Source organism: Rhinopithecus bieti, unplaced genomic scaffold, assembly GCF_001698545.2.
Source record: "Rhinopithecus bieti isolate Rb0 unplaced genomic scaffold, ASM169854v2 scaffold_947, whole genome shotgun sequence".
Classification (NCBI taxonomy): Eukaryota; Metazoa; Chordata; class Mammalia; order Primates; family Cercopithecidae; genus Rhinopithecus; species Rhinopithecus bieti.
This window is the reverse complement of record NW_016803664.1, coordinates 1,194,440-1,206,499: the sequence shown is the minus strand read 5'-3', so window position 1 is coordinate 1,206,499 and position 12,060 is coordinate 1,194,440. Positions and strand designations below refer to the sequence as shown.

Here is a 12,060-nt window from a genome sequence, read left to right as displayed (position 1 = left end):
AAAACAACATGCCTAGAATTGTAGACTAATATCAGTAACTAAAAATCAGTTCTCACATTTGACAATTCCATTCAAGTCTGCTAACAGTCACTGCCATTTCTGAGTTTCTGCCCTATTCTGTCATTAAGGTGTCCAGGATTGGTGGTCATTTCTGGTCATTAAGAAATTTTATGCCTAGTCAAGATTCCTGTAAAAATTGTGCTTGCATATATTTGATTTGTTTGTGTAGAAATCTGTTGTCAACAAAGTTGTGTTCTAATGTAGTGAAAAATTTAAATATATTCTCATAATTTATTTCCTTAAAAAATCTTTAATTTCAAAATTGGTAAATGGTTACTTTTAGAAAAAACAAACTATGTGTACAGAAACTTATAAAGGGTAAAAGACCTTAGCCCAGTGCTATAAATTTCTACCCTGTTGTTTCACTCCCGAACTGTTAAGTGTGTATTTTAAGTATTTTGTAAGTATTTTAAAATACATATATTAATGTAAGTTGTTTCACAAAGAAGAATGCTATAATAGTAGACTTGTAGTCTGTTTAAAGAAAATGATCCGTACTTTCCATAACAGTTTGTACAAATCCTGCCTGATTTTAAAAGGCTGCTTAGCAGTTAATTTTGTGGAATACTTTTTTCTTTTAAAGAAGAAAAGGATGAAAAAAAGTTTGAGTTCAGCTTTTCCCTTTTGTTTCTGCCCTCTCACTTGTGCATATAACTGTACATTTGTTTCTTTCTTTTTTTTTTTTTTTGAGACAGCGCCATGCTCCGTCGCCCAGGTTGGAGTGCAGTGGTAAGATCTCAGCTCACTGCAGCCTCTGCCTCCCAGGCTCAAGTAATCCTCCCACCTCAGCCACCCAAGTAGGTGAGACTTCAGGCACGTGTCACCACCCTGGCTAATTTTTTTTTTTTTTTTTTTTTTGTAGAGGCGAGGTTTCCTCATGTTGCCCAGGGTGGTTTTGAATCCCTGGGCTCAAGTGATTCACCTGCCTCGGCCTCACAAAGTGCTGGGATTACAGGTGTGATCCATTTATTTATTTTCTTCAATTAAGTTTTAATTATTTTAGTGTTCCACTGAACAAAATAATGAGAAACAAAATGCAAACAATATTAATTTGAATGGATCCTTAGGTGTATATATTCAGGCCATTTGAAAAAATACAGTGTTTTTGAAGTCCTGATATGTCTGATGGTAGTGTTTGTTTTATAGTTTAAGAAAAAATTGGCTTTCTTCTGTTTTGTGATAGAGCCAATTTGGAGTCGTTGCTCATCCAGAAATGAGGTCTTTTCGCTCTTTACTAAGATTATATGTTACATTCTGTTTTACAGTTTTGTAGTGTTTTTCGTATAGGTTTATACACAGTTCTTGTCAGGCTTAATACCTTGGAATAACTATATAACTATTTTTGTTGCTTTGGGGAAAGTGATCTTTTTTCCACTGCACTTTTAAACATGTTATTACTGGATATTTAAAAGTATTTAAGCCGGATGTAGTGGCTTATGCCTGTAATCCCAGCACTTTGGGAGACTGAGGTGGGTAGATCACCTGAGGTTAGGAGTTCGAGACCAGTCTGGCCAACGTGGTGAAACCCTGTCTTTACTAAAAATACAAAAGTTAGCCGGGTGTGGTGGTGTGTGCCTGTAGTCCCAGCTGCTTGGGAGGCTGAGGCAGGAGAATTGTTTGAACCTGGGAGATGGAGGTTGCAGTAAGTCGAGATCATGTCACTGCACTTCAGCCTGGGTGACAGAGTGAGACTCTGTCTCAAAAAAACCACAAAAAACATAAAGTATTTATTGATAGGAAAATACAGCTACTGCATGCACTGAAATGAGTTTAACGGATTTTTGAGTTTAGTTCTCTTAGATTTTATTTTATATATCATATAATTGTATATTTTGTGTTATATAAAATATAAATAATATATTTCGTACATAAAATATTTTACATGTTAGATACATAAAATTTGTTAGATATAATATGCAAATATACTATATATTTTGTAAGATAATTCTATATATATACCATATACATATACTATACATAAATATATATACTATGCATTATATATAGTGAAATATATACTATATATAGAATATGCATTATATAGTAAATATGCATTATATATGGTATTATATAGTAATTAATTGGCAGTATCTTTATGTCTCATGTTTTATGTTTCATTATACATTTCATTATACATACATCTTTTGGCTCCTTACTGTTCTTTTCTATGGTCAGTTTCTGTGTTTTAAGGACCTGATCATCCCCAGTTATATGGTAAACATCTTGTGGCTCCAGAATACCTGAAAAAGGAAATTGGACAATAGTAAATGTTCAAGAAATCTTAGGTATTGTTTTCCTAATTTAGTTACTACTATTCTCATTCTGCGTATTTTCTTTTCTATCTCAGCTATTGGTGTCACCATATTCTCAGTTACCTAAGCTAGAAATATAGCAGTTGTGTTTCCTTCCTTCCTTTTACCCATTCTTTTTACAGATTAAGGCAATTTAAAAAAATGCTAATTGAGTGCCTACTATGTGCCAGTCAACTGTTTTCATTGCTGGAGATCTGCCTAGATGAGATTTCCACTTCCTTGGAACTTACATTCTTTTGAGACGCTTTGTGTAATAAATAGGCTAACAAGATCTTTTCAGTTAGTAGCAAGTACTTTATGAAAGACAGAATATGAGTTTGAGTGATGAGGAAGAGAGGGTGATTTTTTAAATGAAGTGTGTTTTAGTTCAGATTCTCTGAGAAGCAGATGCCAACATAGGATTAAATATTCTTCTTTTACATATTTATGCCCATTCTCTTGAGTGACTTTACTAGCCTTTCCAGGATAGTGTTTTGTAACAATATGTCTTTTGAATTATTTTGGTGGTAAAATGTACATAACATAAAATTATCATTTTTAAGTTTATAATTTGGCATTAAGTACGTTGACATTGTTATGCAACATTTCTATCCATTTTCACAACTTTTTATCTTCCCTGACTGAAACGCTGTAACCACTAAACACTAACTCATTTTCTCCCCCTCCCTCAGGCCCTCACAACCACCATTTTATTTTCTGTCTATGAATTTGATTACTCTGGGTAATTCATATAAGTGGAATCATACAATATTTGTCTTATTGTGTCTTCTTATTTCACTTAGCATAATGTCTTCAAGATTCATCCATGTTGTAATGCGTCAGGGTTTCCTTTTTAAGGCTGAATACTATTTCATTGTACATGTATATCACATTTGTTTATCTTTTCATCACTTCAGTGGACACTTGGAATGCTTCCACCTTTTGGTTTTTGCAAATAATGCTGTTACGATCCGCCCTCCTCGGCCTCCCAAAGTGCTGGGATGACAGGCATGAGGCACTACACCCAGCCAGAAATCAAGTTTATCTTACAGTTTCATAGCAGTTATCCTGAGTATAACTTTCTCCTATGTACTAGGAAAGGTAGTAAGTTTATCAAGGGTCACACTCTTCTTTTCATAATTGAGTACATTGTTAGGTTGTGTACTCCTAGCAGAAATCTCTTGAGAAATTTTAGTATGAGTTAATGCACTTAAGGGTCCAGAGTGATACTTTTGAGGGAAAATATGTTTCTTGCTAATGAAATTTTGACTATTTAGAATATGTAACAAAACATTATTGTCTGTATTATCTAGATATGAGTAGTAGTAGTTACAGGTAGCAGAAGAGAATATTCTGTCAGGCATTTGGTTTAATACACTTACGCTGGCACATAGAAAAATAAATAAGATAATTAAAAATTTAATACACACCCCAAGTGATATCCCTGTAGTACAAGTATTATTTTTTTCACTTAATTATATGAAAAAGATAGTTAAATGGTGGACATATTTCTAGTTGATTTTCTGATAATCTCTAAAACTGTTGTAGAAAAATGCCAAGTCATCTATGGCTTTTTTTTTCTTTTGAGACGGAATTTCGCTCTTGTTACCCAGGCAGGAGTGCAATGGCATGATCTTGGCTCACTGCAACCTCTACCTTGCAGGTTCAAGCAATTCTTCTGCCTCAGCCTCCTGAGTAGCTGGGATTACAGGCATGTGCCAACACGCCTGGTTAACTTTGCATTTTTGATAGAGACGGGTTTTTTCCATGTTGGTCAGGCTGGTCTCGAACTCCCAACCTCAGGTGATCCGCCTGCCTCGGCCTCCCAAAGCGCTGGGATTATAGGTGTGAGCCACTGTGCCTGGCCGGCTTTTAAATTTCTTTTAAAATCTTGTTTCTTTAGAGTCATGTAAGCAATCATTACATTTTGATTTACAGTTGAAGCAAGTATTCATATTTATAATCGGTAGTGAAGCATCATACCAATAATAGTGTATCACAGTTTAGAAGTAGAGTTCCTCAGAGTTGTATGGGTAGTCTTCATGGGTTTGTCCTCCTTTTGCTCACGTAAACTTGTTCACATAAAATGTGAATCCCAACCCTAAATTTTAGTTTTGAAAGTTAGTATTTTTTTTTAGCTGTTGTATTTTCTTAGTGCAAGGTTTGCCAATAGTGGTGTTTTCTACACTAGTATCAGGAGTAATTAGCGTGAAGTCATCATGACATAGTAATAAAATGATTGGATCGATGTACACAAAGAGGGACTAGTATTATGGTTTCACTATTAAAGTATTGTATAACAGGAAGCCATTTATAATGTCACCAAGGAGATATATCTTGTACACATTTGCCTCCTTTGTAAATTAGATCAGCCAATAATTTTTACAAAAATAAAAGACTAGAATACGGTTTTATCAAATAGCAAATCATTGAGAATATTATCTGTTATATTTGCCGCTTTTTAAGTTAAGTGCAATACTTGTGTCTCTTTTTGAACTTTCCTCTTCTCAGTTCAAAATACAGCCTGATACAATACAGCAATGGATTTTAGAAAAAAGCATTTAGAACATGATACAATACAGCGATGGATTTTAGAAAAAAAAAAAAATAGTGTGAATTACTCCCTGGGTGGGAACCTCTTAGTTATATGGGATGCTAATTTTGCATTTAATGACTGCATGACATGGTAACTCAGAGAACAGTTACAGGCACACACCACAGCATACACCAAACCACTCCTCCTTGCTCCCCTCTGCTCTTTTCTCATTGGACAGACTAAATTGACCAAAAATCAGAGCAGATTTAACCATAAAGAGTTGATTGCGCTGTTTTGGCTTTGGGACATGAAATGATGGAAAAGAAATTGGGTTTAGTTAATTGTGCTATGAATCGCTTCTTTGTAAATTAATGTACATGGCTTCATGTTCTCAGAATTTGTCTGTTTTTTGGCAAATTTTCATTGCCTCTCATGATCTCCATTATCAACATGAGGACTTAGTAATTATGGATGAGGAGTCTAATTTTTAAATCTTCAGCCAGTAAAGACTCCAAGATCTCCTCCTCTGAAATCCACCAGAACATAACTGTGACATGGATTTCTGGAAGAACCGCAGCTGTTTCCAAGATACATCATGAGACTTCTGTTGCTGATGGAGTCTATATAGTTATCTGATGCCCAGAAATCTTGATACTTTTCCTCTTGACTTTTTCACTTTTTTTTAAACCTCTTGACTTTCTGGCAGGAGTTTTATTGGGATATAATTTCATTGGGTTTTTAGTATATTCACAGAGTTGCATAGCTGGCACCACAATCAATTGTAGAACATTTTCAGTTCACTAAAAAGAAAAGAAATTCTATACCTTTTTTTTTTCCTCCGGGAGACAGAGTCTTGCTCTGTCGCCCAGGCTGGAGTGCAATGGCGCGATCTCGGCTCTCTGCAACTTCTGCCTCCTGGATTCAAGCGATTCTCCTGCCTCAGCCTCCTGAGTAGCTGGAATTACAGGTGCCTGCCACCATGCCTGGTTGATTTTTGTATTTTTAGTTGAGACAGGGTTTCACCATGTTGGTCAGGCTGGTCTCAAACTCCTGACCTCAGGTAATCCACCTCAGCCTCCCAAAGTGCTGGGATTACAGGCGTGAGCCACTGCACCCGGCCCACCTTTTTTTTTTTTTTTTTTTTTTTTTTTGAGACGAAGTTTCACTCTTGTTGCCCAGGCTGGAGTGCATTGGTGCGATATTGGCTCACTGCAACCTCTGCCTCCCTGGTTCAAGCAATTCTTCTGTCTTAGCCTCCTGAGTAGCTGGGATTACAGGTGCACACCACCACACCTGGCTAATTTTTTGTATTTTTAGTAGAGACAAGGTTTCACCGTGTTGGCCAGGCTGGTCTCGAACAGCTGACCTCACGTGATCTGCCCACCTTGGCCTCCCAAAGTGTAGGGATTACAGGTGTGAGCCAGCGTGCCTGGCCAGAAACTCCATACTTTTTGGCCATTATAGTCGAATCTTCCTATCATCCCCAGCCCTAGGTACCCACATTCTATCTCTGTAGATTTGCCTATTTCAGACATTCCATATAAAGGGAATCTTACATTATGTTATCTTTTTGACTGGTTTCTTTTACTTAGCATATTGTTCATCCGTGTTGTAGCTTGAATCAGTATGTAGTCCCTGCCCCCATCCAAGGGGAAATCATTCTGAGACCCCTAGTGGATGCCTGAAACCATATAGTGTTTTTTTTTCATACACCTACATGCCTATGATAAAGTTTAATTTATAAATTAGCCAGAATAAGAGACTAACAACAACAATAACATAGGACAATTCTAACAGTATACTGTAATAAAACTTACATGAAGTGGTCTCTCTCTCATACTGTGAGTAACTGAAGCTGTGGAAAGTTAAACTGGATAGTGATAGTGAGGGACTACCATACTTCATTTCTTTCTGTTGCTGAGTAATAATCTTTCGTATGGATTTATTTATTCATCAGTTGATTGGCTTTTGTGTTCCCACTTTTTGGCTGTTATGACTAATGTTGCTGTTTATAAGTTTTTTAATGAATATATGTTTTCATTTCTATTGAGTACATACCTAGGAGTGGAAATGCTAGGTCATACAGCAATTCTGTGTTTAATTTTTTTTTTTCCTTGAGACAGAGTCTTGCTCTGTTGCCCAAGCTGGACTGCAGCAGTGCAGTCGCAGCTCACTGTAACCTCTGCCTCCCAGGTTCAAGCGATTCTCATGCCTCAGCCTCCCAAGTAGCTGGGATTATAGTCATGCGCAACTAGCCTGGCTAATTTTTGTATTCTTAGTAGAAATGGGGTTTTGCCATGTTGGCCAGGCAGGTCTTGAACTCCTGGCCTCCAGTGATCCACCTGCCTTGGCCTCCCAAGTGGTGGGATTACAGATATTTAAAGCATTTACATCAATGCAATGTACATATGAAAATAACTTAAAATTAGTAAATATCATGACAAAATAAAACATATTCATCAGAAAGGCAGTTACATGAGCCACCATGCCCAGCCTGTATTTAATTTTTGAGGATCTGCTAGACTGCTTCCCAAAGTAGCTTGTACCATTTTACATTTTCATCAGCAATGTAGGAGGGTTCCAATTTTTTTTTTTTTGCATCCTCTCTAACACTTAATACCTGTCTTCTTTATTATAGCCATCCTATTTGACCCCGTTCAACTCTTAGATTACATGTACCTGTGTTTTGTCATTGTGACTTCTGTTTTCTTGCCTTTAATTAAAATGATCCTTGTCTGACTGGCTACCTTCTATAATTTGCTCATTGCCATGCTCATGTTCACTCATCTTTGTGTTCCTGGTTTATCACTGATCCTGCTGAACTACAGATAGGGCTTGATGGCTGATCTTGGATACAGCACTGCCTGTTCTTGTAAATAAGAATAAAAGAAGATAGTGGTTTTGATAGCTTTTTGTAGGAATAGGCCATTCTATGCCTTAATTGTTGTCATTTGTTCTGATAATAAAGTTGTATACTACAGTAACATGGGAGACCTGTAAGATTATATATTTCTGTAACCCATTTGTAGAGAGGGAAAATACTTGCTTACAAAACAGCTGTTTTACTCGCTTTTTTAGGAACTGGTTTAAAAATGTATTTTATGGGCAAAGCAAATCTTTGGTGTCAGAAGTTAGAATAGTGGTTAACAACTCGGTGAGTTGTAGTAATGGGAAGAGGATTTCTAGGGTGCTGGTTATGTTGTTTCTCTATCTGTTTGCCAGTTACATAGAGGTGTTCATTTTGTTAGTGTTCATTGATCTATAAACAATATATGTGTATGCTATACTTAATAAAAACTTGTTAAAAATATGTTAACAGTGTTTGCTCATGTTTTGCACCAGTAAAGCTCTTCATTTGTCACAGTAACTGCCTTTCTGATGAATATGTTTCATTTTGTCATGATATTTACTAATTTTAAGTTATTTTCATATGTACATTGCATTGATGTAAATGCTTTAAATTCAGATCTCCTTTTGGCAGCTCGTAATTTAAGATGTTGAATGATTTAGATAGATAGCTATACAAAGTTTGATTTTATATTCTGCTGTACTGTATATTTAACTGAATAATCTTCAGCAGCCCACAGTCTTGGCTGTAATCTGTATCTAAAACTGAAATGCAGTAGTTGTGCCTACTGTCAGGAGAATTCAGATTCTCATTAGAGAATTAATAGAATGGTATGAAGGAAAAAAAACATAGAAAAGAGAAGCTTATATTCATTAGCTCATTATTATTAATATCAATCTAATGAAACCATCTAGATGTACAGAAATATTTAATAACCACTTAAAATGTCATACCAGGAGTAAAACATGTTGAGTAGTCTTTTGAATTCGAATCTTTTATCTATATTTCACTGAAATAGGTTTTGAAGTAATTGTTTGATTTGAACAAATATGTTGTGTTGCTGAAGGTAGTAAGATATGCAACAAGATCAGTTTTGGTTAATAGAAGTTTTAAGTAGGCTTATGCTCTGTATTTATTGTATTTCTAAAAATTGGGTGCATGAGTAGAATGACCAGAGAAAAATGTTTTATAAGAACACTAAAATAATTCATAATAGACATTTTGTGTACTGATGAGGAAAAGACAGTTCTGCCTTTATAAGGGATCTTCTTGGTGGAATTTGAGAACTCTTCAGTTAAATAGTATAATAAAACACATTAAAATTCTTTTAAATATCTAATTTTGTCTTCTAGGCTTTCCTTAAAGTTTCCCATGTCTCAATGGACTCCTGAATATAACGAGCTCTACACCTTAAAAGTGGATATGAAGAGTGAGATTCCTTCTGATGCACCAAAGACACAGGAGAGTCTGAAAGGGATCCTTTTGCATCCAGAGCCCATTGGGGCAGCCAAAAGTTTTCCTGCAGGAGTTGAGATGATTAATAGTAAAGTGGGGAATGAATTCTCTCACCTTTGTGATGATTCTCAAAAACAAGAGAAGGACATGAATGGTAACCAACAAGAACAAGAAAAAAGTGTCGTTGTGAGGAAAAAACGCAAAAGCCAGCAGGCTGGCCCTTCGTATGTGCAGAATTGTGTTAAAGAAAACCAGGGAATATTAGGACTGAGGCAACACCTAGGAACACCAAGTGATGAAGATAATGATTCCTCTTTTAGTGATTGTCTTTCTTCTCCTTCATCTAGTCTGCATTTTGGAGATTCTGATACTGTGACTTCAGATGAGGATAAAGAAGTCTCTGTAAGACATTCCCAGACCATTTTGAGTGCTAAAAGTAGAAGCCATAGTGCACGGTCTCATAAGTGGCCTCGGACTGAGACAGAATCTGTATCAGGATTGTTAATGAAAAGACCTTGTTTACATAGCAGTTCATTACGGAGACTTCCATGCAGAAAGAGATTTGTAAAAAATAATTCCTCACAGAGGACACAGAAACAAAAAGAGAGGATATTAATGCAGAGGAAGAAACGAGAAGTGTTAGCGCGAAGAAAATATGCCTTGCTACCTAGTTCTAGTAGTTCCAGTGAGAATGACCTCAGCAGCGAATCCTCTTCTAGCTCATCAACTGAAGGAGAAGAAGATTTGTTTGTTTCTGCCAGTGAAAACCACCAAAACAATCCAACTGTTCCCTCAGGTAAAAATGTTTAAGCTGAGTAAAACATGGAACCGATTGCGTTGTATATGTGCTTAATTTTTTGTTTGTGTCTTACTGATTTTATTTAAAATTACTATCAGGCTCTATTAACTTTTATTTTTAAGCCATATAAATTACCAATTGCAGTATTAAACCATGACTCCAATGCTAAGATAAAACTAAAAAAATTTCTAGTGACAAAATAAGTCAGAGTTTTTTGGGGAAATAGCCATTTATTCCTTTTTTTTTTTTTTCCTGAAACAGTCTCACTCTGTCCCTCAGGCTGGAGTGCAGTGGCGCAATCTCAGCTCACTGCAACCTCCGCCTCCCGGGTTCAAGCAATTCTCTTGTCTCAGCCTCCCAGGTAGCCAGGATTACAGGCACCCACCACCATGCCCAGCTAATTTTTGTATTTTTAGTAGAGACAGGGTTTCACCATGTTGGCCAAGCTAGTCTTGAACTCCTGACCTCAAATTATCTGCCTGCCTTGGCCTCCCAAAATGATGGGACTAGAAGCATGAGCCAACACACCTGGCCTCATTTATTACATTTTATACATACTAGATTATATTTTATATGTGTTCTTAATTTATGGTACACATTTTTTCCTTGTGTTTCTTTAATATGCTTGACTTTTATTAATACTTTTTCAGCTGCCTGTATGATGGATTCACCCATAGTAAGAACAGTTCTAGTAACTAAAAGAGACTGGTTAATATTATTTTTTCTTTTTTTTTTTGAGTCAGCATCTGGCTTTGTTGCTCAGGCTGGAGTACAGTGATGCAATCTTGGTTCACTGCAGCCTTCACCTCCTGGGCTCAAGCCGTCCTCCCACCTCAGCCTCTCAAGTAGCTGGGACTATAGGCACACACCACCACACCTGGCTTATTTTTGTATTTTTTGTAGAGATGGGTTTTGTCAAGTTGCTCAGGCTGGTCTTGAACTCCTTAGCTCAGGCAATCCACCTGCATTGGCCTCTCAATATTTTTTCTTTAAGTGCTGTATTCTTGTTGTTTGCTGTTATCATGTTCTTTATAGCTGAAAAATAATTTCAAGTATTTGAGTAGTAACTTTTATTCTAATACTAGAACCCAGAGACTTTTAGTACTAACAGTGCATACAATACATCAATTAAAATTGGATAGGGACTGTTTCCTGTCAGTGCTCTTGCGCATATGTGCTCTTGCTCATGTGCACCGACACTCTCTCACACACACACACAGTAAATGTGATATGTAAGTAGAATAAGTGTATTTGCAGACAGTCCTGAAATGTATGTTCCATATATACAGACCATCCTAAGATAATGCATCACTTTTACAGTTGTGATTTAAAGGGAGCTGTTGAAGTGAGCATTGAAGAGCTGTCTGAAGTGAGGGAAAAGATTAATTTCTTGTGAAATTAGGGAGTAGGGCAGTGGGCTTAGGGAGAGCTTTCTAAAGGGTTAGCTAGGTCATGGTTTCTAATACTAACATAAGCTTTCTCAGTTTTACCTTATGTCTTGCCTGTTAAGGTCAGGGCTTGCTAGTCTACTTTTGGATGTGCCATTTCTTCTTCTCATTTATGAGTCCCTTCCTTTTCCACAAATTTCTTTCCTTTTTCATGTTCATTTTTCTATTTTTGCCGGAACCCTAAAACCAGTAACCTTGTTCTTAATCTTAGGCTTGGCCATGTTCAGATCAGTTTTAACCTACACAAATACTTTTTTGAGAAGAGTTCATTTTGATCATGTACAGCCAGCTGAGAAGAGTGTAGAATAACCATTCCCAGAGGTTTCCTGAAAATAAGGGAAATGAGGGGTTGTCTTGCTTAATTGTCACTTTTTCCTCAGGTGGTCAGAATGTGCATGTACTGGTTTTGGGAGCGAGAACAGCAGAGCTCAATTTGTGCTTGAAGTTAGTGAGACAGGATGGTTGATATGGAGAAGTTCTAAGGAGCTGATGTTTATAGGGGAATGAGAATATAGTAATTGAATGTCATTATCAGTGCCAGGGGTTCATATAGTCTCAAGTATTAAAGAGAAGTCCAAACTTAATGCATTTAAAAATCTTATTTAATAATTATTGTAGCAAGT

At 36.5% G+C, this 12,060-nt stretch overlaps 1 protein-coding gene across 12 annotated transcripts in view; it reads left to right on the top strand.

Moving 5' to 3' along the window:
• Positions 1–12,060, top strand: part of RNF111 (ring finger protein 111) — a 113,065-nt gene that overhangs the window by 33,660 nt on the left and 67,345 nt on the right. For all 12 annotated transcript variants that reach the window (XM_017896232.1, XM_017896257.1, XM_017896223.1 and 9 more), the window contains one exon: positions 9,088–9,986. In XM_017896232.1, coding sequence (XP_017751721.1) covers positions 9,107–9,986 — 880 coding nt within the window. In that variant the 5' untranslated portion in view covers positions 9,088–9,106. The remainder of the gene's footprint in view (positions 1–9,087; positions 9,987–12,060) is intronic.